Source organism: Lampris incognitus, chromosome 10 (assembly GCF_029633865.1).
Source record: "Lampris incognitus isolate fLamInc1 chromosome 10, fLamInc1.hap2, whole genome shotgun sequence".
Lineage (NCBI taxonomy): Eukaryota > Metazoa > Chordata > Actinopteri > Lampriformes > Lampridae > Lampris > Lampris incognitus.
The window spans coordinates 13,539,439-13,564,901 of NC_079220.1; the positions used below are offsets into that span (position 1 = coordinate 13,539,439).

Below are 25,463 nucleotides of genomic sequence, written 5' to 3' on the forward strand. Positions count from 1 at the left end.
TAACTTATTTGCCTAATTTATTTAAATTACTAACTTAACGTTAAAGGAAACACATTCATGCTTGGGTGTGTTATTTTGGATGACACGTGGTCTGAAACCATTTTATCGTCCTTGGACCTACTTAAGTAAAAATGCAAATATTCAATGGCAAAGTAATAATTTCTTCAAATGCATGAAGTGCTTCTGCCAGTGTTTTTATATTTTCCCCTTCTGGACTAACACACCTGTACCTGTCTTTCAATAGCAGAGATGCAGTTATTCTCCATATCCCTGGTCGGACCAGCTTCGTTGATGTTTCTGGCACAAGTTTTATTAGTGACGGCAGGCAAATGCCCAAAAGTGTGTGTTTGTGACATCTCCAAACTCACTGTGGCTTGCATTGGCAAGAACCTGACTGAGGTTCCCTCAACCATTGATGAGGTAAGCAACCAATTAGACAAAAATAATTAGATGCCTTCAGTTATAGCTGATCAATTGTCTTTGATGCAGTTACACTCAAATAGTGAATCCATTTGATGCATCTTATTTGTTTTTTCAATTCGCTGCCACCCCCCCTCCTCCTTCTCCTCTCCCTAATTGTACCTGGCCAATTACCCCACTCTTCCGATCCGTCCCGGTCGCTGCTCCACCCCTCTCCCGATCCAGGGAGGGCTGCAAACTACCACATACTTCCTCCGAAACATGTGGAGGTGGAGTCGCCAGCCGCTTCTTTTCACCTGACAGTGAGGAGTTTTGCCAGGGGAGCGTAGCGCGTGGAAGGATCACGCTATTCCCCCCCAGTTCCCCCTCCCCCCTGAACAGGCGCCCCGACCGACCAGAGGAGGCGCTAGTGCAGCGACCAGGACACATACCCACATCCAGCTTCCCACCCACAGACACGGCCAATTGTGTCTGTAGGGACGCCCGACCAAGCCAGAGGTAACACGGGGATTCGAGCCGGCGATCCCCACGTTAGTAGGCAACGGAATAGACTGCTATGCTACCAGGACGCCCTCGGTGCCACTTTTTAACCTTAATTCATCAGCTTTTATTCCTGGAAGCTTTGCTGGGCGTGTTTATACGTAGTTACACACCTTTACACCAGTAACAACACCATCCTGGCTGTCATTCTCATCTACCGGCCACCCACACCAAATCCATCTTTCCTGTCTGACCTCTCTGAACTCTTCACAATAGCCTCATCTCCTCACACTTACTACTGCTTGGTGATTTTAACATCCACATTGATTTACCCACCTATAAGTTTGCATCAGAATTCATCACTCTATTGGACAATTTCAACCTCACCTAGCACGTCACTTTCCCCACCCATGTCAAAGGCCATATCCTTGACCTGGTCTGCTCCGTCAGTCTACCAGTACACAACATCCCTTCATCCCCATTTCCTCTGTCAGACCATAATCTCATCCATTTCACTATTCCATCCCCAACTCCTAGGCCACACCTCCTCAGAGAAATAACATTCCGCAATACTAAATCTATTGACCCCCTCCAACTCTCTGATCTGTTCTCCTCTGCTCTCCCCCTGGAACCAGCCTCTACCTCACCTGATGAACTCACTAATCACCTCAACGCCACTCTGTCTGCCTCCCTCAACACACTGGCCTCTCTCAAAACAAAAATAGTCTCCTTCAACACCTCTGCACCCTGGTTCACACCTGAGCTCCGCATAATGAAACAGACTGCCCGCCAACTGGAACAACTCGTCAAGAAAACATCTCTCACTGTACATCAAGAAGCCCACAACCTCCATCTCTCTGCCTACAAAGATGCCCTCACTGCCGCCAAGTCTGCCTATTTTTCCACCATCATCATTAATGATTCCAACCATAACCCCCGCACCCTCTTCTCCACTGTAAACAACCTCCTCAAGCCCCGTGCCGATGCCCTCTCCAACTCTACTGCTGAACAATGCAACTAATTTCTCCAATTTTTTGCAGACAAAATCGCCGCTATCAACAAATCACTGTCCCCTGCATCTGACTCAGCAGCAGCTACTCCGGCCCCTCTTCTCCCCATTCCTCTTGACCTCCCTACCCCTCCCCCTGATCGCTGCCTCTCCCGGTTTGTTCCAGTTGCCCCTACCACTATCTCTGAACTCATCAGCTCATCAAAATCCACAACCTGCTCCCTTGATCCCCTCCCCACCCACCTACTGAAAAAATGCCTCCCTGCCCTATGCCCCTACTCACCAACCTTTTCAATTTCTCATTGTCCCATGGAATTGTCCCCTCTGCCTACAAAACTGCAGCTGTCACCCCAATTCTCAAGAAACCCGGTCTTGATCCATCCTGCCTCAACCACTACCGGCCAATTTCCAATCTCCCCTTCCTCTCTAAAACCTTGGAACGCATTGTCGCCACACAACTCCAAACCTACCTACACTCCAACAACCTACTTGAACCCCTCCAGTCCGGTTTTCGCCCACTCCACAGCACTGAAACTGCACTCCTTAAAGTACTTAATGACCTCCTCACCTCTGCTGATACTGGAGCCCTTGACCTTAACATCCTCATCCTCCTCGACCTGAGTGCAGCCTTCGATACTGTGAGCCACAACATCCTGCTCACCAGATTGAAAGATGTCGGTATTGAAGGCACCGTACTCAGCTGGCTCCAGTCTTACCTCTCCAACAGGTCACACTTCATCTCACTTCACAACCACTCCTCTGTTCCATCCACAGTCACACAAGGTGTTCCCCAAGGTTCTGTACTCGGCCCACTCCTTTTCATCATCTACATCCTCCCTCTTGGTCAGATTCTCCGCCATTTCAACTTGGATTTCCACTGTTATGCTGATGACACCCAGATATACCTCAGTACCAAATCCCCACACAATCCAGCCCTCTGTCACATTGACTCCTGTCTGTCTGCAATCAAAGTATGGATGCAGCAAAACCTTCTCAAACTCAACAGTGACAAAACTGAACTCCTCTTCATTGGCTCCAAGTCCACTCTCAGCCAAATCAACAACCTTGCACTCACCATCAATGGCACCACTGTCTCCCCTTCCTCCCAGGCACGCAACCTTGGTGTGATCCTTGATCCCACCCTCTCCCTTGAGTCACACATCCGCCAAATGGTCAAATCCTCCTTCTACCACCTTCGCAACATTGCAAAAATAAGATCCTCTCTCACATGCCCTGCTGCTGAGATACTGATCCATGCCTTCATCTCCTCCTGCCTTGATTACTGCAACTCACTCTTCTATGGCATCAGTGCTAGATCTATCAAGAGACTCCAATTGGTCCAGAACGCATCCGCCCAACTTTTAACTTTCACCAAATCCTGGCACCACATCACCGCAGTCCTAAAAGACATCCACTGGCTACCCATCTCCCACGGGATCAATTACAAAATCCTGGTTCTTACATATAAAGCCCTTCACAAACTGGCTTCCCCATACCTCACCGATCTCCTCTCCCTCTACCAACCCTCTCAGTCCCTCAGATCCACCTCAGCCCCCCTTCTCTCTACCCCCAGGTCCAACCTCCATGGCTTTGGTGACCAAGCCTTCCCCAGGGCAGCTCCCAGGTTTTGGAACTCACTTCCCCAAATCATTAGAAACTCAGAATCCCTCCCACTCTTCCAATCCTGTCTCAAGACACACCTTTTCTCCACTGCCTTCTCGTACCCCCCCCCATCTGTTCCCCTCCCTCAACTCCCTCCCCAAGTGCATCGGACACTGCTGGGGGCTGCCCACATTCAGGTCATAGGTCATTGGTCGGGACTCACCTCTTCAGACTTCATCTGTGATTTATGTGATTTATGATGTTTGTTATTCTTTCCCTTTTGTATCTGTCCAAGTGGGAGAGTACTGCTGGCGTCGTGTGTGGCTGCCGCTTCTCCCTCTCATAGCCCCCCTTCCCATCCATCCCTGTATGTCTGTGTTATGTTTATCTGTCGTCTTGTTTCACCCCGTTTATTGTAAAGCGACTTTGAGTATTAGAAAAGCGCTGTATAAGATTGACTTATTATTATTATTATTAACACCCACAGAGTTTTGTTTGTCACTGTGTATTTACACTGGGGTAGTGTGATGGTAAAGGGCCTTGCTCATGGGCACCACGGCAATCGTTTATTAGGGAGGAGAGAGTATTACTCATTCACATTCCTCATCCAGACTTGATCAGTCTGGGAATTCAAACTGTCTGTTCCAGTTTTATCTGTTTTTCTGCTTTATCCTTGCCTAAACATATTGTCTTCATTCTCTCACACAGATCACAGTGAAACTGGACATGAGGAACAACGACCTGCAGGTGTTGCCCAAGGGGGCATTCCTACACACTCCGTACCTCACCCACCTCAACCTGCAGCGCTGTAACATCATGAAGGTGAAGGAGGGCGCCTTCCGGACGCTGGGCCGTGTGGTCTCCCTCAACCTGGCCTACAACAACATTGAGATCCTTTATCAGGTGAGAGCTACAGAGAAAATCATAATTTCCTTTAAAGGATGTGTGTTCATTATGTCCTTGTGTAAGGATATGGAATAGCACATATTCCTTACTTGTTTCTAGAGACACATTTATGAAAATAGTATGTTCATGTTAACATTTTGATGCAAATCACATTAATGTGCTGCAAAAGATGTGCTCTACCTCAGCGGCTAAAGAGACTGGTTGAAAATGGCACAACTTTATTTAAGAGGAGAAACCCCTTTGGTGTCCTGGGGCTTCATTTATCAGTTGTTCGTATGAACAAATTTGTTCTTTCACCCTCACTGATTTTTTTAGCCCTCGAGTTTGCCTCATAGAGAAAACATGGAGCCTGGGGGAAGCCTAAAAATAGGCATAATTCGGCTAACATTGATGTCTTTGCAAGCTTTGGTGTTTGTTAGTTGCAAGGGGTATACAATGTCAAGGAGGTTTATAAATAACCATCAGGTTTTGTTCCTGTCTGTAAGACAAAACTGAGGGCTAAACGATTCCATGAGTGTTTAAGAAGAAACGTGTGTGTATGAGCTATTGATAAATGAGGCCCCTGGCTCTTCCAGCACACACGGTCTTATATTTAGTGACACTGCCTTATAAGTGTAACAAGATTAAGTTCTGGAAATGAGCGCTCACAATGTCAAAGTACATCTGCATTATCATCTCATACTGTATATTGTATGTTTTATTAATAAACTGTATATTCTTGTGTGGGCGGCACAGTGGTGCAGTGGTTAGCGCGGTTGCCTCACAGCAAGATGGTCCTGGGTTTGAGCCCCGGGGTAGTCCAACCTTGGGGGCTCATCCCGGGTCGTCCTCTGTGTGGAGTTTGCATGTTCTCCCCGTGTCTATGTGGGTTTCCTCTGGGTGCTCCGGTTTACTCCCACAGTCCAAGACATGTAAGTCAGGTGAATCGGCCGTACTAAATTGCCCCTAGGTATGAATATGAATGTGTGTGTGTGTGTGTGTGTGTGTGTGTGTGTGTGTGTGTGTGTGTGTGTGTGTGTGTGTGTGTGTGTGTGTGTGTGTGTGTTGGCCCTGTGTGTGGCCGAGCAGTCTGTCTAGGGTGTCTCCTCACCTGCCGCCCAGTGACTGCTGAGATAGGCTCCAGCATCCCCGCCACCCTGAAAGCAGGAAAGGTGTTCGGATAATGGATGGATGGATGGATCAACTGCTCTTGCATCCTTGGGTTTTATTCTGTTGAGTCATGTATCTTATGTATCTGTCATTCTCCTTGCTTACCTCCAACCTGCTTCCGACAGGAGTCATTTGATGGGCTCTCCTCCTTGAAGGAGCTGCTTTTGGACCATAACCGTGTGGAGGAGATCCAGCCTGGAGCCTTTAGCCAGCTGGGCTCCCTCAACATGCTGGCTCTCTCTCACAACCAGCTGGTTTATATCCCCAACATGGCCTTTCAGGTGCATAAACACACACACACACACAGACACACACACACACAGACACACACACACACAGACACACACACACACACACACACACACACACACACACACACACACACACACACACACACACACATTAGACTGACAAATCTAAAGAGTGATGTCACAACAAAAAGAGGGATTGATAGTTGGGATTGGACTGTCTCTGATCAATGGAAGAAGTAGCAACTATGACATGTCTGTGAACAAAGTACTTGGACACATAAGTAGTCAGGACTGAATTTCTATAGCAGAGTCCAACCAGTACAGGTGCACTCATGGTTGGCAGATTTACTACCATAAATGCGGATGCTATCAAATTTGCATGTAAATGCTGAGATTTCATCCAGCACCGATGTACTTTCGATAAAATGACGCCATATATTTCAGTTTGTCACTCAAATAACTAGTTGAAGTGTGCAATTACTCTAAATACTGTCATGACGGGTGTCCGAGTGTAGCGGTCTATTCCATTGCCTACCAACACGGGGATCGCCGGTTCGAATCCCCGTGTTACCCCCGGTTTGGTTGGGCATCCCTACAGACACAATTGGCTGTGTCTGCGGGTGGGAACCCAGATGTGGGTATGTGTCCTGGTCGCTGCACTAGCGCCTCCTCTGGTCAGTTGGGGCGCCTGTTCGAGGGGAAGGGGGAACTGGGAGTAACAGTGTGATCCTCCCACGAGCTATGTCCCCCTGGTGAAACTCTTCACTGTCAGATGAAACGAAGCGGCTGGTGACTCCACATGTATCGGAGGAGGCATGTGGTAGTTTGCAGCCCTCCCCGTATCGGCAGGGGGGGTGGAGCAACAACCAGGATGGCTTGGAAGAGTGGGGTAATTGGCCAAGTTCAGTTGAGAGAAAAAGGGGGGGGGTAGTAAATAAATAAATAAAAGTAAGCAACATACATATATGAATTGCCCTCACAGTGCAAACACTGTCCAAGCTTCCAGAAACATTTACACTTTTACACTTTCAAGCACTGCACACTGATACTTACACCAGTGCAAGACACAGCCACATTAAAACACAAAACTCAGTTATCACATATTTTGATATATTGTATTTTATCAGTCTAACTCCTTTTCCAGGGCCTGCACAACATCAAGTGGCTTCGCCTCAGCCACAACTCCCTCAACAACCTGGCCACCGAGGCTTTTGCTGGCCTGTTCACCCTCAACCGCCTCAGTCTGGAAAACAATGAACTGCAGTTCTTCCCTACTCAGACAATGACCAGGTAAGACACACAAAAATAAATCACAAAGCAGAATTACATTGATATGAAAGTTGCAATGGAGTCAAGAAACTGAAGAGGGTTTTAACAAGGGCGTCCTCTGGAATGACAACGAATAGAGAGCATCTGATAAGAAACAGAGAACTGCATCTACAACGCCAAACCAGTTTTCTCAGGTCTTGTCTCTCATTCTCAGTTGTCTTTGTTCCACGTCCTCCATTTTAGGCTTCCTGAGGTCACACGTCTGGACATGAGCTTCAATCCCATGACCTACCTGGGAGAGGAGTCGGTCTGCATGCCCAAGCTTAAGCTACTCTACCTGGACCATATGTCTCTCCAGGACCTTTCAAACATGGCACTGTCCCAAGCACCACTCCTCTCCAACGTGGACCTCAGCCACAACCAGCTACGCTACCTGGAGCCCCTCCAAGGGCCCAAGGAGCTGGTCAGCCTCAACCTCACTGGTAAGACTTTAAGGGCCTTTAATTGACACTGTTTTCCAGTGTGACTTATGAAAGTTGCAATAGTACAGCGGTCCTCAGTCATGTGCCATGGAGAGCCATCTGTATGCAGGTTTTCTTTCCAACCCGACACTACACCAACACCTTCAACCAGACAGGAGAGAACAAACCACTGAAATCCACTGAATGTTCTCCCCGTGTCTGTCCTCCGGGGGCTCTGGTTTCCTCCCACAGTCCAAAGACATGTAGGTCAGGTGAATTGGCCGTACTAAATTGTCGCTAGGTATAAATGTGTGTGGGTGTGTGTATGCATGCCCCGTGATGGCCTGGTGGCCTGTCCAGGGTATTTCCCCGCCTGCCACCCAATGACTGCTGGGATAGGCTCCAGCATCCCCGCGACCCTGAGACCAGGATAAGCGGTTCGGCAAATGGATGGATGGAGGTTTTTAACAAGAGAGAAATACGATCAAGTCTGCGGTGGTGTAGCGGTCTAAGCATCGGCTTTGTGTCGATGCAGTTGCCCACTGGGGACTGGGGTTCGCGTCCCGGTCTCGTCAGATCCGACTATGGCCGGACTCGATGAAGCAGCAATCATTGGCGACTCTGTCTTCGGGAGGGGGGCGGAGTCGGCTTGTGTTCGTCACGTGAACGCGTCTCTGTGTGTGTTGGAAAAAAACAGTGGTTTGGCCTGGAGTCGCCTTGTCACGAAAGTGGGGAGGCGGTCTCCTTCGAGACTGCCGACCGGAGAGATGCAGTTGGTGAACGCAGGCAGTACGAGGGTGGGTGTTTGAATTAAAATAGGGATCGATTGGCCACTAAATTGGGAGAAAAAAGGGAAAAATCAGAAATAAATTTATTAAAAAAAAAAAGAGAGGGAGAAATACGATCAGGCCAAGCAGAGAAGGGGGATACAGGTGAATGGGTTTTGGTAGTTTGAGATCAAACCAGTCTGCTTATTCCAAAAGTGGAATTAAATTTTGCTGCACTCACACATTGTATTAACTTAGATCAGTTTAGGATACAACACGATAGAGTATATTATGTTACATGACTGGACGTCATGCAACATTATAGCGATAGAGATGTGAATGAAAAATAAAGGTAAGCAAAAATGGAAGATACAATTGAAAACAGGAGATGAAATGGCGACGTGTGATTGCTGTTCAAACAACAGTAAAAACCTATTTTAGTTTTTCTTACTGTACTGTTAATATACTTTGGTAGTGTATTTAATGTAATTGTTATAAAGCCATTATGCAATAAAGCAGGCTCTGTCCTTGTCCCAAATTTTCACAAGTTAATAATAATAATAATGGGTGTCTTTGTTCATTTTTATATCGTCCATCTCTCTTGCAGGAAATCCCATTTACTGTAACTGCTACATGCGGCCGCTGAGGGAGTGGGCCAAGCAAGGCCGTGTGAGGCTGCGGGGCTCCTGTGCTGGACCTCCTCATCTATCAGACGAGCTGCTGGAGGCGCTGGCTCCGCTGGAGCTGCGCTGCCGGAGCAGAGAGGAAACGTTGAAGGAGGAGTTTGAGGAGCAAGAAGAGATTAGAGAAAGTGGCCGGCCCACAGCCAAACCCACCACCAACCCCAAGAAGCAAGCCAAGTGTCCTGATAACTGTGACTGCAATGTGAGTCTTGTCTTTTTTCTTTTTTCTTTTTTCTTTTTTTTTGGGGGGGGTGGGCGTTAGTGGTGCACAGTTGTACAGGAGTTTGTCAACAATCAAACCCCAACATTAGCCACTGATATTCAGGTTTACTCTCCATCTTCTGGGATTAGAAATTGCAAAGGGAAACATCTTTATGCATGCTCAATAATCCAGGGTAAGAAAATCACAGAAAGGACTTCTGGTGGAGAGAGGAATGGAGTAGATGCACTTGCCGTGCTCTTCCACGACTCTACTACCCATAACTTTTTTTTTGTTAGGGCTGTTGTCAATGGAGTCACCAAACGGGGTCAAGTGTTGGCACACCTACAACAGCCTAAAGGAGATATTTATTTCCTGCAGGAAACCCATCTTAGGCTTTCTTAAATTTCATGCATTAAGAGATCCTGGATGAGTCACATATTTCACTCCAAGTATTCTGAAAGGGCAGGAGTCATAATTGGTAAAAATGTAACATTCGAACCTTCAAAATTCATTGAAGATCCCACTGGTCGATTTGTAGCTGTATCAGGCAAGCTGTTTAATATACCTGTAGTTTTAGCATGCGTCTATGCCCCTGTCTGGGATGATGACAGATTTATTAACCGTTTTTTCCCCCTCTCTCCCTTATGTAGATAGTCACTACCTGATCTTAGGTGGCAATTTTAATCTCCTCCAAGAACCTGACCTTGACAGGTCTTCCTCTAGACCGTCCACTTTGTCTAAAGCTGCCACAGTATTGAATTCACTTAAGGACCAGCTTGGTTTGAGCGATCCTTGGAGGTTCACCCATCCATCTGTAAATGCTTACTCGTTTTTCTCCCACGTTCGCCATTCTTACTCGAGAATTGATTTCTTTTTGTTGACAACAGAATCTTAGATTGGATTAATAGTAGTATGTACCACAGCATTGTAATCCCAGACCATACCCCCACATCAGCTGACATACATTTCCCCAGTTACAACTCTTCACCCAGACAGTGGAGGCTCTCCCCACAATTGTTAACCAATATGAAATTTGAAAAATTATTCTCGGACGAAATCTCACCTTTTTCAGACGAACGTCATGCCAAATATTGTAAGAGGTATCCAGTGAGAAGCGTGCAAGGCCTAGCTGCGGGGGCTAGCTATTGCTTTTGCTTCTCAGTTGAAAAGAGCAGAAACTGTCAGATTGACAGAGATATCGGATCAACTCCAGAGGGTCGATATGCAATATGCCTCCACTCCCACTTCAACGCTTTACAACCAATGACTTAAGCTTCAAGCTGAGTTCGATCTCTTGTCAACCACCAAGATTGAAAGACAATTATTAAAATCAAGGCAACACTACTTCGAAATGGGAGAAAAAGCAGGTAAACTTTTTGCTCACCAGGTCAGGACAGCAGCTCTCTCAAGACTGATCCCCAGGATAAAAGCACCACTGGGGATTATTGTCTATGACCCAAAAACAGTGAATGATGTTTTTCAAAAATTTTATTCTGACCTTTATTCCTCTGAAGTCTGGAATGGCCACAATCCTCTGGAGCTGATCACATTCCCGAGAAACAGTGTCAATTTCACCAATGAGCTGGGAGCTCCAATTTCAGCCGATGAAGTAAGGGAGGCAGTCAGACTGCTGCAAATTGGTAAATCCCCAGGCCCGATGGGTACATAGTAGAGTTTTATAAAGTATATTCAAATTTAATCTCTCCACTTTTAGCTGATGTTTACAATGAATCCTTTACTAATGGCTGACTACCTTCGAGTTTATCTGAAGCCACCATCTGTCTCTTACTAAAAAAAGTTAAAGACCCTCTTGAATGTAACAGTTACAGGCCCATATCGCTCTTAAATGTAGACCAAAAGATTCTAGTAAAGGTTTTAGCTTCATGTTTACAACAGGCCCTACTAAATTGGATTTCAAGAGACCAAACTTGTTTTATGATCAGAAGGAGCTCCTCTTATAACACGAGAAGCTGCTCGATATAATCGTCTCCCCCAACCCTGACACTCCTGTGGTGGTAATATCTTTAGATGCGGAAAAAGCATTCGACAGGGTTGAGTGGAGATACCTTTATTATGTCTTAGAAAGGTTTGGTTTTAGCTCCGACTTTATTGCATGGATTAGACTACCCTATGAAGCTCCTGTTGTTTGTGTTCTTGCCAATGGCATGAGGTCTCCCCCTTTGCTCTCCACCGTGGCACCAGACAGGGGTGCCCTCTCTCCATTTTCTTATTCGCTATTGCCATTGAAACCCTAGCCATTTGATTTCAAGAGGAGATGAGGTTTCAGGGCATCACAAGGATGGGTATCACTTACAAACTGTCCTTATACACAGATGATCTGCTATTATATGCCTCCAACCCAGTTTCATCTCGCCCGGTTTTCAAAGACATTTGAATTCAATTCGGCAAATTCACCGGATATAAGTTAAATTTCCAGAAAAGCGAACTCCTCCTCATGAATGCTTTGTCCAAGAAAATACCACAGTTGGTCCTCCCATTCAGAGTAGGCTCTGAAGACTTTAGATACTTGGGGGTGTTTATAGCCACCTCATTTTTTTTAAACTTTTTTTTTTGGGGGGGGGGGTTCCCCCTTTTTTCTTCCCCTCAATTGTATCCTGCCAATTACCCCACTCTTCCAAGCCGTCCCAGTCACTACTCCACCCCCTCTATTGATTCGGGGAGGGCTGCAGACTACCACATGCCTCCTCCAATACATGTGGAGTCGCCAGCCGCTGCTTTTCACCTGACAATGAGGATTTTCGCCAGTGGGACGTAGCGCATGGGAGGATCATGCTATTCCACCCCCAGTTCCCCCTCCCCCCTGAACAGATGCCCCGACTGACCAGAGGAGGCACTAGTTCAGCGATCAGGACACATACACACATCCGGCTTCCCACCTACAGACACGGCCAATTGTGTCTGTAGGGACGCCTGATCAAGCCAGAGGTAACGTGGGGATTTGAACCGGCGAGCCGCGTGTTGGTAGGCAACAGAATAGACTGCTACACTACCCGGACACCCCATCACCAACTCGTTTAATGACCTTTTCGCCAAAAACGTTCAAACCCTTATCGATAAACATAAACTTGACATAATTCGCTGGTCCTCTCTCCCCTTGTCCTTAATTGGCTGTCAACCTCATAAAGATGTTGATCCTCCCCAAATTCCTATACCTATTTCAACACATTCCAATTTTTATGAAAAAGTCTTTCTTTCATCAACTAGACCAGATGGTGTCCTCATTCCTATGGGCTAATAAACTACCAGGCATTAAAAAAAGCCATTTTACAACTCCCCAGAAAGTCAGGTGGTCTGGCACTGCCCAATTTTATTCAGTATCACTGGGCATGCAATATTTGGCAAATTACACTGTTGGATCAATAAAAGGGCTGAGACACGTCCCCTATGGGCCCAAATGGAGCTACTGTCTTCAAATCTCTCCCTCCAGTCTGTCATTACTGCACAACTCCCCCTTAAAATTCATAATATTTCCCAAAATCCAGTTGTTACCAACCCAATTAAGATATGAATACAATTCCATAAGCATTTCAAACTGGACAAACCCTCTACTTTAGCCCCAGTCTTCAAAAACCATTTATTCCCACCTTCTTCCTCTGACCCCTTTTTTGCGTTTGGCGTGACAAGGGTTTACTTAATGTCAAAGATTTCTATAGGGAAGGAATCTTCACTGATTTCACAGAGCTCTCAACCAGGTTTGACCTGCCTAAATCTCACTTCTTTCGCTTCCTTCAAGTTAGACATTTCATTAAAACCAGTTACCCCCATTTCCCTAATCATCCTCCTGGATCCGCTATTGACTCCCTTCTTACTCTGGACCTTTCACAGAAACGCTTAATTTCCATAATTTATGGCTCCGTTGACTCCCTTAACCCCGATCCAGCAGCCCATCTGAAGGAGATTTGGGAACAGGAAATTGGCGTGTCAATACATGACAACCAGTGGGACCATATTTTCAATCTGGTCCACTCAGCTTCTATGTGTGCTAGGCTTGGTCTACTCCAGTAAGGTTCTTTTCAGAGTACACTACACCAATGCCCGACTAGCAAAAATCTACCCAGCTATCAATGATACTTGTAACAGGTACAAACAATCACCCACAAACCATATTCACATGTTTTGGTCCTGTCCAAAACTGACAGATTTCTGGTGTCACATTTTTAACACACTTGGGACAGTATTTGGTATGAACCTTAAGCCTGAATCTCTTACAGCCCTTTTTGGAGTCCCACCATCTACAGCACCCAAAATTTTGTCTTTGATTAAAAAAAAAAGTGCGTCTTGGCCTTTACAACTCTTTTAGCTAGTGCCTCATTTTAAAGTGGAAACATGTTCTTCCCCCTTCACACAATAGCTGGCTCAAGGAGATACTATCTAACATCAAACTTGAAAAAATTAGATTTTCACTTAAAAACCCCAGTAAACCCTTTGACACACCCTGGAAGCCCTTTATCGAGTATTTGAAAATGGCTACCATTCACCCAGATGACAATTAGATGCCCCCCCCCCTTTGTGCGTGTGTGTGTGAAATTAATTTATTTTTCTCCCTCTTAGTTTTTTTTTAATTTAAATAGCCAGTGGGAAGAATTTGGGTGGGAAAGGATACTGGGTTAATAGGTATAAAGAGTACCTATTTGCCTTTCACTTGGCGTTTCTCTCTTGTAAGAAGTGGGTGGGATTGGGTGGGAGGGATTATGGGGCTAATGGGTATATGAAGATTGGGTGAGAATTAATTGGGATAGGGACTGATTACTGTTCTTGTTGCTGCTTTTTTTCTACTGTTTGTGTACCCCACTATAATAGGTTCTGTTTATATGTGTATGAAACCAGTTCAATTGGAGATTTTGTTTATATAGAACAATGTTTTGTATGCAACACTGCTTCAAAAATCCACAAAAAGATTAAAAAAAAGAAAACCACAGAACGTAGAATCAGTTCATCTGAACACAACGTTTCTTACGAGAAACGTTTCACCATTCATCTAAGTAACCTTAGATGAGTGCAAAGGGAAAAAGAAACCGTTACCTGGGCAAATAAAGAAACAATATCAGAAGAGGACACTGCTTTATTTGCCCTGTCTGTTGAGGCAAGTCAGGTTTTTTGTCCAGTTTTCCCAAATGCAATTACTGAATGTTGGTTACTGTGATGTTCAGACTTTAATAGAGAATACCTCTTTAAGAGAAGCAGGGGGTTATGGGGCGAGTACGGAAGTAGGAGGTGGAACAAGCATGTATGAACGACAGAACGAGAGTGATAAAATAAAGCCCCAGTTATTCCTTCACACAGTCGTCCCGTGTATTTGTGGACATTACAGTCACTATGGATCTCAGAGTGCTCACCGACATCGGTTGACTATTCATAAACTCAAGTTTGGGCACATGTACTTAAAATGGAAAATGTTGGGCGTCCAGGTGGCATGGCAGTCTATTGTGCTGTCTACCGACATGGGATCACTGGTTCGAACCCCCCTTTGTACCTCTAGCTTGGTCGGGCATCCCTGCAGGCACAATTGGCCATGCCTGCGGGTGGGAAGCCGGATATGGGTATGCTTCCTAGTTGCTGCACTAGCGCCTCCTCTGGTCGGTCAGGGCGCCTGTTCGGGGGAATTGGGGGGAATGGCGTGTTCCTCCCATGTGCTACGTCCCCCTGGCGAAACTCTTCACTGTCAGGTGAAAAGAAGTGGCTGGCGACTCCACATGTATCGGAGGAGGCATGTGGTAGTCTGCAGCCCTCCCCAGATAAGCAGAGGGGGTGGAGCAGAGACCGGGACGGCTCGGAAGAGTGGGGTAATTGACTGGATATAATGGGGGGGGGGTGTAAAAAAATGTTCTGCCAAACTATGTTACCAATCTCAGTTGTTTGCAGAAGAGATCTGCCATACCCATTAGCCAGGCACATAGATTTAGAAACTTACTATTTACATACTTTGTGATTAAGCAAATGTTATTTCCCATAATTACTATAAAGTAAGAGAAACAATAGAATATACTTGAAATACAGGTTTGCCAATCATTACCACGAGGTAAGGAGTTCAACGATGAATGACACATCGCTTAGATAATGGATGTAGCAGATACACCTTTGTTCAAACAACTTTAGTAGTAAAGAAACAAAAGAGATACTGGTTGGTGGCAGCCACCTGTGCTACCCAACGTATTATTTCAAAATGTCATCTCATGATTTGATTCAGGTTGATGCCCAGCATGCCACATGTGAGGGCCGGGGTCATACCAAAGTCCCGAGAGGCTTCCACACCAAACTCCAGCTCCTCGACCTGCGTAGTAATCATTTTCACTACCTCCCCAGCAAGAGTTTCCCCGGCACCCAGCAGGTTGTGTCCCTTCATCTGGAGTTCTGTAAAATCCACGAGATTGACGGCGGTGCTTTCCAGGGAATGAAAAGCCTATATTATTTATATCTGTCTGACAATGACCTCACATCTCTGGAGCCGAGGGCCTTTGAAGGAGCCCCACAGCTTACCTACCTTCATCTGGAAGGGAACCGGCTCACCCAATTCCCCGGATCAGGTCAGTGACCGGTTAAAATGTGAAGGTCCATTTACAGTCTTGGCTGCATGTGTGGGGTTGCCTAACATTGTTTAGGATGACCAGAGATTCACCCCATTTGCTTTGCACTTTCTCCCTACAATTTTTATTACCCAAGAGATATAAATTTTCTTGCTGAGATCTATGTAGTAACTATATATAAAATGTGGAATTTTTCCCCATTTGAGTCAAAGTCCAAGGATAGGGGGTGTCGTATATTGCACTGATGGTAAAGCCCTTTGGGACCACTTTGTGGTGATTTTGAACTACACAATAAACTTGACCTTACTTGACTTGAACAGGGGTGGAACTTACGCTGTATGCTTTCAAGTAGGGGACAAATAAAACATAATTACTGACACTCTTTGTTTCTGTTTGTCTTTCTCTGTCTTTCTGTCTCTCTCTGGACATCTCCTCTAGCTATGACACCCTTGCCCAGTCTTCTTGTATTGCACCTGGAGCAAAATGCCATATCCAAACTGGAGCCCACTGGTTTGCTGTTGTCAGTAGCCCCTACACTCAGGGGTCTCTACCTCAGCAATAACACCATCACAAGCATTGCCAGCGGTGCCCTGGACTCTGCTTATCTAGACACGCTTCACCTGGACTCCAATCAGCTTGGGGAGGTCCCTACAAATGCCTTTTCCAAGCCGTCTCGTCTGGAGGAGCTCAACCTGTCAAGGAATTCAATCCACTGGGTGGGGCCACAGGCTTTCCAGCTTGTCTCCAAGAGTCTGAGGAGGCTTTACATGGATGAAATGGGGCTAAAGAAAGTAAGCGTGACATTGCCTTTATATTTCCATGTGCAGACTCTGATGCATCTCACATAGCTTATGTTATTCACATTATTCCAGTAAATGTTGGACCATCCCTCCAGAAATGTCTCCTCTCTCATATTTCACTTAAAATTTGTTATTTTCAGTGGAAGGGAGGAATATCTGGTATCACCCTGAGCTCTCGATTTTACATTCACAGTTACACTTTTATACAAAGCGACTTACAAAGTAATGAAAAATATAAATAGTAATTGTGTCATAGTAATAGATATACATAGTAATCATATCATAGTAATATATATATATTATGGTGATTGATGCGAATAGTAATAATATCATCGTAATAGATATAGATAGTAATTATATCCTAGTAACAAATGCAAATAATATTCATATAGTAATAGATATAAATAGTAATCATATCATAGTAATATATATAAATATTATTTATATCATAGTGATAGATGCAAATAGTAATCATATCATAGTAATAGATATAAATAGTATTGCCTACCAACACGAGGATCGGCGGTTCTAATCCCAGTGTTACCTCCGGCTTGGTCGGATGTCCCCACAGACACAATTGGCCGTGTCTGTGGGTGGGAAGCTGGATCTAGGTGTGTGTCCTGGTCGCTGCAATAGTGCCTCCTCTGGTTGGCCAGGGCACCTGTTCGGGGGGGAGGGGGAACTGGGGGGAATAGCATGATCCTCCCATGCACTACGTTGCCCTGGCAAAACTCCTCACTGTCAGGTGAAAAGAAGCAGCTGGCGACTCCACATGTATCGGAGGAGGCATGTGGTAGTCTGCAGCCCTCTCCGGATCGGCAGAGGGGGTGGAGCAGCGACCGGGACGGCTTGGAAGAGTGGGGTATTTGGCCGGATACAACTGGGGAGAAAAGGGGGGTGGGATCCCAAAAAAATCATATCCTAGTAATTATATTGTAGTACTATAACAAGTAGTAGTACTACTACATGTTAATCATAGCCAGGAGTGCATGCCAAGTCGATGCATTTAGTGTATGTGTACCTTAGATCATCAAGAGGTGGAGAATCCAAGTACAAAATATAATAAAATTACCGCAACACAATAAAACAGACAAGTTGTGCCATGAGAGCATAAAGATGGTAAGTGCAAGTAAAGATTGATTTAATAGAAGATACCAGAAAATAGTGTTTAAGCAAGTAAGGATCCAATAGTACCAGCCAACACCAATGCATAGTACCTGCACAGGGCCACCAAAGACCATTTAAAGATTAAGGTATTTCTGGAAGACAAAAGTTTTTAGGCCTTTCTGGAGGGTAGTAACAAGTCATGAGCTCTGATGAACATCAGGAGGCTGTTCCACCATTTTATGGTCAGGTGAGAGAAACAAATGAGACATATCAAACCCACCACCCTACAGATGTCCAGGGAGTCTCTGGCAGGTCTGGGTCCAGAGTTGAAGGTTCTGACTTTGGGAGGGAACCAGCTGGAGAAGCTGCCGGACCTGAGCTCTCTCTCTGGCCTGGAGATGATCAGCCTACAGGATAACCCGCTGTCATGTGACTGCTCCCTTCTGCCGCTACGCAGGTCAGTAGAGGCCACTTACACTTCGGCTGATTTCAATTTATCCACTCCAGGAACGGGGTTTTCCACAGATTTTGAGCATCACAAAAACATCTCGCATGAGGACTTTGCTACACCCATCCTATCATAAAAATCATAACGAATGTTTCCTCATCAGCGAATTAATTACAGAGTCTTTTTTCCCAGTTTACAGTTTTATTGAGTTTTCCACTTTTCACAAAAACACAAATCCCAATTATATAGATCAGGTGTAAGTAAAAATAAATGAATAGTGCACATAAAGATGACAGATAAAAAACGAAATTGTTCGGTGATAGGAGATAACAGTACAAAATAATATGATGAATTCAAATTAAAAAGATGCAGCAGTGTTGTTATTTTTAGATGAGACAACAGGCATAGGATATAAGATTAAACACCAGTTGCCATGCCAACTATTACACCCCCCATCCCTCATCTCCTCATGTAGGCTACATGCAACCACGAGGACCATCCTAGGAATCTAAAGAGTTTTCCTCTCTCCAGTTTTGAATGCAGGATATAAAAAAAGGCAACCAGAGATGAACAAATTTTGCTTGTTTCTGCCGAGAATTAGCCTCTTTAAATATTTTTAATTCATTTAACAGAGAGTGAATTGACCCTAGTTGAGAATGAGGTGGTACACTAATTGGATAGATGTGGAATTGATGTGGAGAGGCAACAGCTTTAGCCTAAATTGGAAAAAATTGCATCATGTAATTTTATTGATCAACGTCTAACATGCAAAAATGCTGTGTTTGGTGTTTGTCAGTTTATTACCTCTGAATATAGTGGGGAGATTTTACTTTTTAAATTGAGGTAGAGAAGATAGAAATCATACAGACATGACCTCTCTATCTCTCTCTCTCAGGTGGTTGGAGAATGTGACTCTGGAAGTGACAGCCACCTGCGGTCACCCTCCCAAGTTGAGAGGTCAAAGTGTCATGGACGTCCATATCTTCAAGTCCTGCAGCTCTCCTCCAGACCGGAAGCCCGATACAGCTCCCAAACCTCTGAAAGCCAGTAAACCCAAGCTTGCACCGCTGACGTTATCTCCAGACAAACCCCAACCACAGAAGACAAAAGTCAAGGTCCCTAAACAAACCAAGGGCAAGCCCCGGAAGAATGTTAAGACACCAGGAGAGACCAAGAAAATCATGAAGACTGTGCAATAAGGAAATCTAATGCAATGACCTATGCAATGAAACAGGTGCAGTTGTTTTAAGACTCTTCCCCTATACTGAAACTACTACGGCACTCTTTTTTTCCTACAAACTTTGCAGCATCAAACTGATAAAATGAAGCAAAAGTTGAATGACTGAAAACTGAACTATAACTGGAAAATTTCACATCTAAAATGCACTTCCACAGTCATCTTCTTTCCTCTTTTCTCTTTGCAAGAATATATGATTGAACAAAGAGCAGTTACTGCCATTATTCTGGTATACTGCTAAGGGGGGAAACGTGCAGTGAGAGAAGGCTTGGGGCTCAAGGAAAAGTTTCAAGTAGATCATAATAAAATCAAGTAAAAAAGATTTCGGGGCTTTAGGGGTTTTAGGCTTATTACTTACTGATTGATTGTAAAACAGACTGAGTGAATGTAAAATGAAGGTAATACCTGGATAAGAATAAATTCACAACTATCAAAAAAAATAGTTTTCTTTGCAGAAAATGCCATGCTTTTAGAAATGTACGAATGAATCAGGAAAAAAACCCTTATATGACTTTATCATTGTATTATAAATCTTTCTCACACCCATATCTATTTATGATGAATGGACCTGGCGGCCTGTCTAGGGTGTCTCCCTGCCTGCCGCCCAATGGCTGCTGGGATGGGCTCCCGCATCACCGCGACCCTGACGGCAGGATTAGCGGTTTGGATAATGGATGGGTGGATGGGTAATCTTGCAGGTTCTACTGGAACCGGATATAAAGGGTACGGTTTTGACCAGAACAATACATTTTATTCTTTAACAGTTGAAATGCTTTTGCTGAAACAGAATGTTCTGTTAGCAAATAATTCTCAGTGGGTTGCTTGCAGAACGAAAAAGTAAATAAAATACATTGAACATATGTATATATATATTTTTTTAACCTAAGCTGAGTACTCGCGAAAAAATGAAGAAATAAAGGAAATAACAGACCTCGATTAGGATATGTGTTGTATTTGTACTTATATATAAATATTTCGGCAAGCCGTCGTGGTTCCATGGTGTAATGGTTAGCACTCTGGACTCTGAATCCAGCGATCCGAGTTCAAATCTCGGTGGAACCTAAACTTTTTTTTTTCTTTTCAAATCTGCGGAAATGATAATTGTGGCATATCCATACAGAACATAGCCTCAGCTAGTAAATCAAACTCAACTGTTAGTGACCTACTTAATGGCGTCACTACGCCAACGGAAACAGTTTTAACTGAACGTTTCCGATCAGCTTGTTACGTCACATTCACGTTTACCGGCCTCGTGGTTGCCATGTCCGCTCAAGCAGCTTCCTCTTTTTTTCCTCGGAAAGTCGCAGGTTGTGACTGTTTCTTTTTTTCTGTCCTTGCTGAAGGCCTATTTTGCTATAAACTACATACCTAATTCAAATCTATTAGGTGTCTAACATTACACTCTCTTCTTAAAAAATGCAAATAAAAAATGGACTATTTTTAATTGCGTCTTATTTTTTCACTCTGTAAAATGAAGTCCAGTAAGAGGATCGCTAGCCCAATTAAATTGTGTGTATTAGGAGGGGGCAAACGCAGCCACTGAGGATGCACAAGCCAGTGCTTTCTTAGTGCCGGTCCCAAACCCGGACAAATGGGGAGGGTTGCGTCAGGAAAGCCACCCGGCGTAAAACCTTTGCCAAATCAAATGTGCAGATCATGAATCAGATTTCCATAACGGATCGGTTGAGGTCCGGGTTACCAGTGACCGTCACCGGTACTGTTGGCCAGTAGGTTGCTGGTGGAAACTATGCTACTGTTGGGCGAAGGAGAAGCAGCGAGGGAAGGCATGTCCAGAGGCAGCAGGAGAGGAGGAAGGATAGGAGTGTGGAGGTGAGAGTCGGAACTTTGAATGTTGGCACTATGACTGGAAAAGGGAGAGAGCTGGCTGATATGATGGAAAGAAGGAAGGTAAATATACTGTGTGTGCAAGAGATCAGGTGGAAGGGGAGTAAGGCCAGGAGCATCGGAGGTGGGTTCAAACTCTTCTACCATGGTGCGAATGGAAGGAGAACTGGGGTAGGTGTAATTCTTAAGGAAGAATATGTCGACAGTGTGTAGAAGGTGAAGAGGGTGTCGGACAGAGTGATGAGTATAAAGCTGAAAATCGAAGGTGCAAAGATGATGATAATAATAATAATAAATTAATTAATATAGCACTTTTCTGAAACAATATTACAAAGTGCTTACATAAAAACAGTATAACTAAAAGCAAATATCAAACATTTGTAATAGCTTTCATAAAAAGAAAAGTTTTAAGATGAGATTTAAAAGAAGCTAGAGACTTGGTTAGTCTTAGTTCAACAGGAAGAGAGGTCCATAGTGTGGGGGCTCTAACATCAAAAGCCCGATCTCCCTTTGTGACAAACCAAGACCTGCAGATTTTAATGGTCGAGGGGGCATATACCAGGTTAATAAATCTCAAATGTGCGTAGGACCAAGACTATTTAAAGCCTTAAAAGTGAGCAATAACATTTTTAAATCAATTTGAAAAATAACAGCGAGCCAGTAAAGGGAGGCAAGCACAGGAGTGATATGATCATGCCTCTTTGTCCCGGTAATGAATTGTACCAACTGCAGACAGTGGACGAATCCCTTGCTGATACCAGAATACAGTGGCATGGGTGTGTGATTTGGGTCATCGGGGATCTCCCATCCCCTGATTGGTGTTTCAGTTCACCTGCGCCCGTGTGCCTGCGTGACCCTGATTGCCCGGCTTCACTCAAGTCTTCCCTTCTACGATTGGCTGTGCGGTTCCCGCGCAGCTGCGCCCAACTCCCTCCCCTTTCTCCAATTGGCTGTACCTGCGCCCGAGCTCCCTGATGCCCCCCCCCCCGCCCCGGGTATATATGCCTCTTGGTTGCCCGGGCTCTTTGTCGGTTCGTCTCACACACTCATAGAAACACTCCCAGAGACACTCCCAGAGACTCCCAGAGACTCTCCCAGTGACTCTTGGTCGCCAGATTGCCACGTCATTTTGTGAGCTTCCCCACTGTCTGTACCTGCCGACTGTTCCTGCTGTTTGTAAGCGTTTGTGTTATTAAAGCTTTGCTCAAGCCCAGCCTGTCCTTGCCGTCTGCATTTGGGTCCTCTCCTGCTCTCACCGTGACAATACGAACAGACCAAGCAGGACCCAGCAGACCTGCTCAGTCTGTCGTGAGGATTTTGGTGTGTCGAGGTGCACTTTCCTCAATGAAGAGCCAGGCTTCTTTGAGCTTCTCACCGTCAGTCCCCTGACTTAGCCCAAGAAGTGACTTTCTTCAGGTGGAAATTCCAGCTGAATCCGGTTCCTCCCAAGCCCTGCATGACAGTGTCTCAGCTGCCCAGCGCCCCAGAGCCTAAGCTGCCCACCAGCACCCCGGAGTCTCAGCTGCCCGGCGTCCCTGAGTCTCAACTGCCCAGCGTCCTCGAGTTCCAGAATGGGCAGTCTGTTTCTGTGCCACCGGCTGACGTGCGGTCTGTTCCCGAGCTGTCGACCACCCTGCTTCCGAAGCCTGCTCCCCGAGCGGCTGCTGGCCCGCCTCCTTCCGAAGCCTGCCCCCCGAGCGGCTGCCGGCCCACCGCCTTCGAAGCCTGCCCCCCCCGAGCAGCCACCGGCCCGCTGCCTCCAAAGCCTGCCCCCTGACCGGCTGCCGGCCCACCGCCTTCGAAGCCTGCCCCCCCCGAAGCCTGCCCCCCGAGTGGCTGCCGGCCCACCGCCTTCGAAGCCTGCCCCCCCGAGCGGCCACCGGCCCGCTGCATCCGAAGCCTGCCCCCCGAGCGGCTGCCGGCCCACCACCTTCGAAGCCTGCCCCCCCCCCCCCGAAGCCCGTCCCCCGAGCGGCTGCCGGACCACCGCCTTCAAAGCCTGCCCCCCCCCGAAGCTGCCGGCCCACCACCTTCGAAGCCTGCCTACCCCCCCCGAGGCCTGCCCCCCGAGCGGCTGCCGGCCCACCGCCTTCGAAGCCTGCCCCCCCCGAAGCCTAACCCCCAAGCGGCTGCCAACCCACCGCCTTCGAAGCCTGCCCCCCCGAGCAGCCACCGGCCCGCTGCCTCCAAAGCCTGCCCCCTGACCGGCTGCCGGCCCACCGCCTTCGAAGCCTGCCCCCCTCGAAGCCTGCCCCCCAAGCGGCCACCGGCCCGCTGCCTCCGAAGCCCACCCCCTGAGCGGCTGCCACTGCCTTCGAAGCCTGCCCCCCGAGCGGCTTTCGGCCCACCACCTTCGAAGCTTGTCCCCCCCGAAGCCTGCCCCCCGAGCGGCTGCGGGCCCATCGCCTTTGAAACCTGCCCCCCCCGAAGCCTGCCCCCCGAGTAGCTGCCGGTCCCGCCGCCTTCGAAGCCTGCCCCACCCCCCGAAGCCTGCCCCCCCGAGCCTGCCCCCCAAGCGGCTGCCAGCCCACCACCTTCGAAGCCTGCCCCCCCGAGCAGCCACCGGCCCGCTGCCTCCGAAGCCTGCACCCCAAGCGGCTGCCGGCCCACCGCCTTCGAAGCCTGCCCCCCCCCCTGAAGCCTGTCCCCCCGAAGGCTGCCCCCCGAGCGGCTGCCGGCCCACCGCCTTCGAAGCCTGCCCCCCCCCCGAAGCCTGCCCCCCGAGCGGCTGCCGGCCCACCGCCTTCGAAGCCTGCCCCCCCCGAAGCCTGCCCCCCGAGCGGCTGCCGGCCCACCGCCTTCGAAGCCCAGATGCAACTTCGTGCAATCCAAGGTCACCAACCAGCTCCTCCCATCCCACCGATAACAGGCTGGAAAAGTATGACGAGTGCCATGGCCCTGCCAGTCATTCGGCATTGTATGAGGAAGTCGGGAGTGGCACAGAAGTATGTAAGAATGGTGCAGGATATGAATGAGGGCAGTGAGACAGTGGTGATGTATGCAGCAGGAATGACGGATGGGTTAAAGGTGGAGGTAGGATTACATCAAGGATCGGCTCTGAGCCCTGTCTTGTTTGCAATGGTGAGAGACAGGCACGGTGCGAACTACGGGGGAGCTCAGTTCCCCTTAATAAGACTTGGGCTCCTCTGAAAACATGATTTGTGAAATTTTGGGGGGGGGTCTCTAAAAATATTGACAATGTGTTATTTTGACATGCAATTTCAGTTTTGTGTATCGTCATCATCATGGATTAGTATGTGTCATTCATTCATGCATGACGGCAATCTAACACCAATTCACTTCAATAAAGATAACTACACATGCTATTCTTGTCATGACCACCAAGGCGTGGCAGCGCTGCGGTGCAAATCAAACTCCACTCATGTTTACATTTTAACTCAAAGATTCGTAGAAAAAATATAAACATTAGCGGCTGAGTCCCATTGATCTGCGCGTGAAGTCCTTAGCATTTTCTTTTTGCAGTTAGCATCAATAGCCATGTCAGAAAGAAAGCAATGCAGTTTAATTAACTTTGGTTTCACTAAGAAATCGTGTTCTAGTGAAGTTAGCATGACCGAGTCTCCCGCTGCAAGCCCTGCGACCACTGTTAGCACAACACCCGGTGCCAACGCAGCAGGAAGAAGCTGAGGAAAAGTCCTCTCTGGCTGAAGATGGTGGAGATAACAGCTCGTCAGAGGAAGAGGCCGTGATCCTAACCCCTCTTGCTCCTCTCTCCCGTCAAACTGGAACAGCCAGCAATGGAGAGACCGGAAGAGCCATTACACATGGCTGTTCGTTAAGTATGGAAGCTTAGGGTGCACTGCTTGCAGGGACGCAAAAACCCTTCTTCTGTCTGAAAAGGTACCTGGCGCGCACTTGTCTGAGGACTGGATTGACGGGGAAGTAAGCAGCACTGCTCAGAATAAGCTGCGAAAAAAGATATATAAACATAGGAACAGCATTGCACACAAGAGGGCCATTGAAGGGGCATTGACTAAGCAAAAGGCGATTCTGCCAAATAAAGTCATTGAGGTGAATTCCAAGTTAATGGAGGAGACCGCAGCATCATTCAGGTCCGCCTATATGGTGGCTAAGGAAAGGCTGTCTTACAGAAAGCTCACCCCTTTAATGAAGCTTCAGGAGCTTAATGGCGCAAAGGTGGGAACTGCGCATAAATCAGATCACTCCTGCGCTGAGATTATAGGTCATATTGCACAGCAAATGTGGAAGAAGTTTGTTTCGAATATTCGAGAGCTCAATTCAAAAATCAGCATCACCATTG

At 46.7% G+C, this 25,463-nt stretch overlaps 1 protein-coding gene and 1 non-coding gene across 2 annotated transcripts; both read left to right on the top strand.

Moving 5' to 3' along the window:
• The first annotated feature begins 289 nt into the window (after positions 1–289).
• On the top strand, positions 290–19,734 carry chadla (chondroadherin-like a). Its single transcript, XM_056288609.1, has 10 exons — positions 290–420; positions 4,220–4,414; positions 5,692–5,847; positions 6,962–7,107; positions 7,330–7,568; positions 8,922–9,199; positions 15,408–15,744; positions 16,183–16,535; positions 17,942–18,108; positions 18,995–19,734. Exons 1-10 carry the CDS (start codon positions 292–294, stop codon positions 19,296–19,298), a joined length of 2,304 nt encoding a protein of 767 aa, XP_056144584.1. The 5' UTR covers positions 290–291; the 3' UTR covers positions 19,299–19,734.
• A 592-nt stretch (positions 19,735–20,326) lies between these two features.
• trnaq-cug (transfer RNA glutamine (anticodon CUG)) lies at positions 20,327–20,398 on the top strand. The gene has a single exon. It is a non-coding gene; the product is annotated as a tRNA-Gln (tRNA).
• The last annotated feature ends 5,065 nt before the right edge of the window (positions 20,399–25,463 follow it).

What these genes read in the sequence shown, in the direction of transcription:
- chadla (XM_056288609.1), top strand. Translation starts at nt 292, where the DNA reads ATGTTTCTGGCACAAGTTTTATTAGTGACGGCAGGCAAATGCCCAAAA. An exon ending in ATGAAATGGGGCTAAAGAAA is followed by an intron (nt 16,536 to 17,941) that starts GTAAGCGTGACA and finishes ACCACCCTACAG; the next exon opens with ATGTCCAGGGAGTCTCTGGC. An exon ending in TCCCTTCTGCCGCTACGCAG is followed by an intron (nt 18,109 to 18,994) that starts GTCAGTAGAGGC and finishes TCTCTCTCTCAG; the next exon opens with GTGGTTGGAGAATGTGACTC.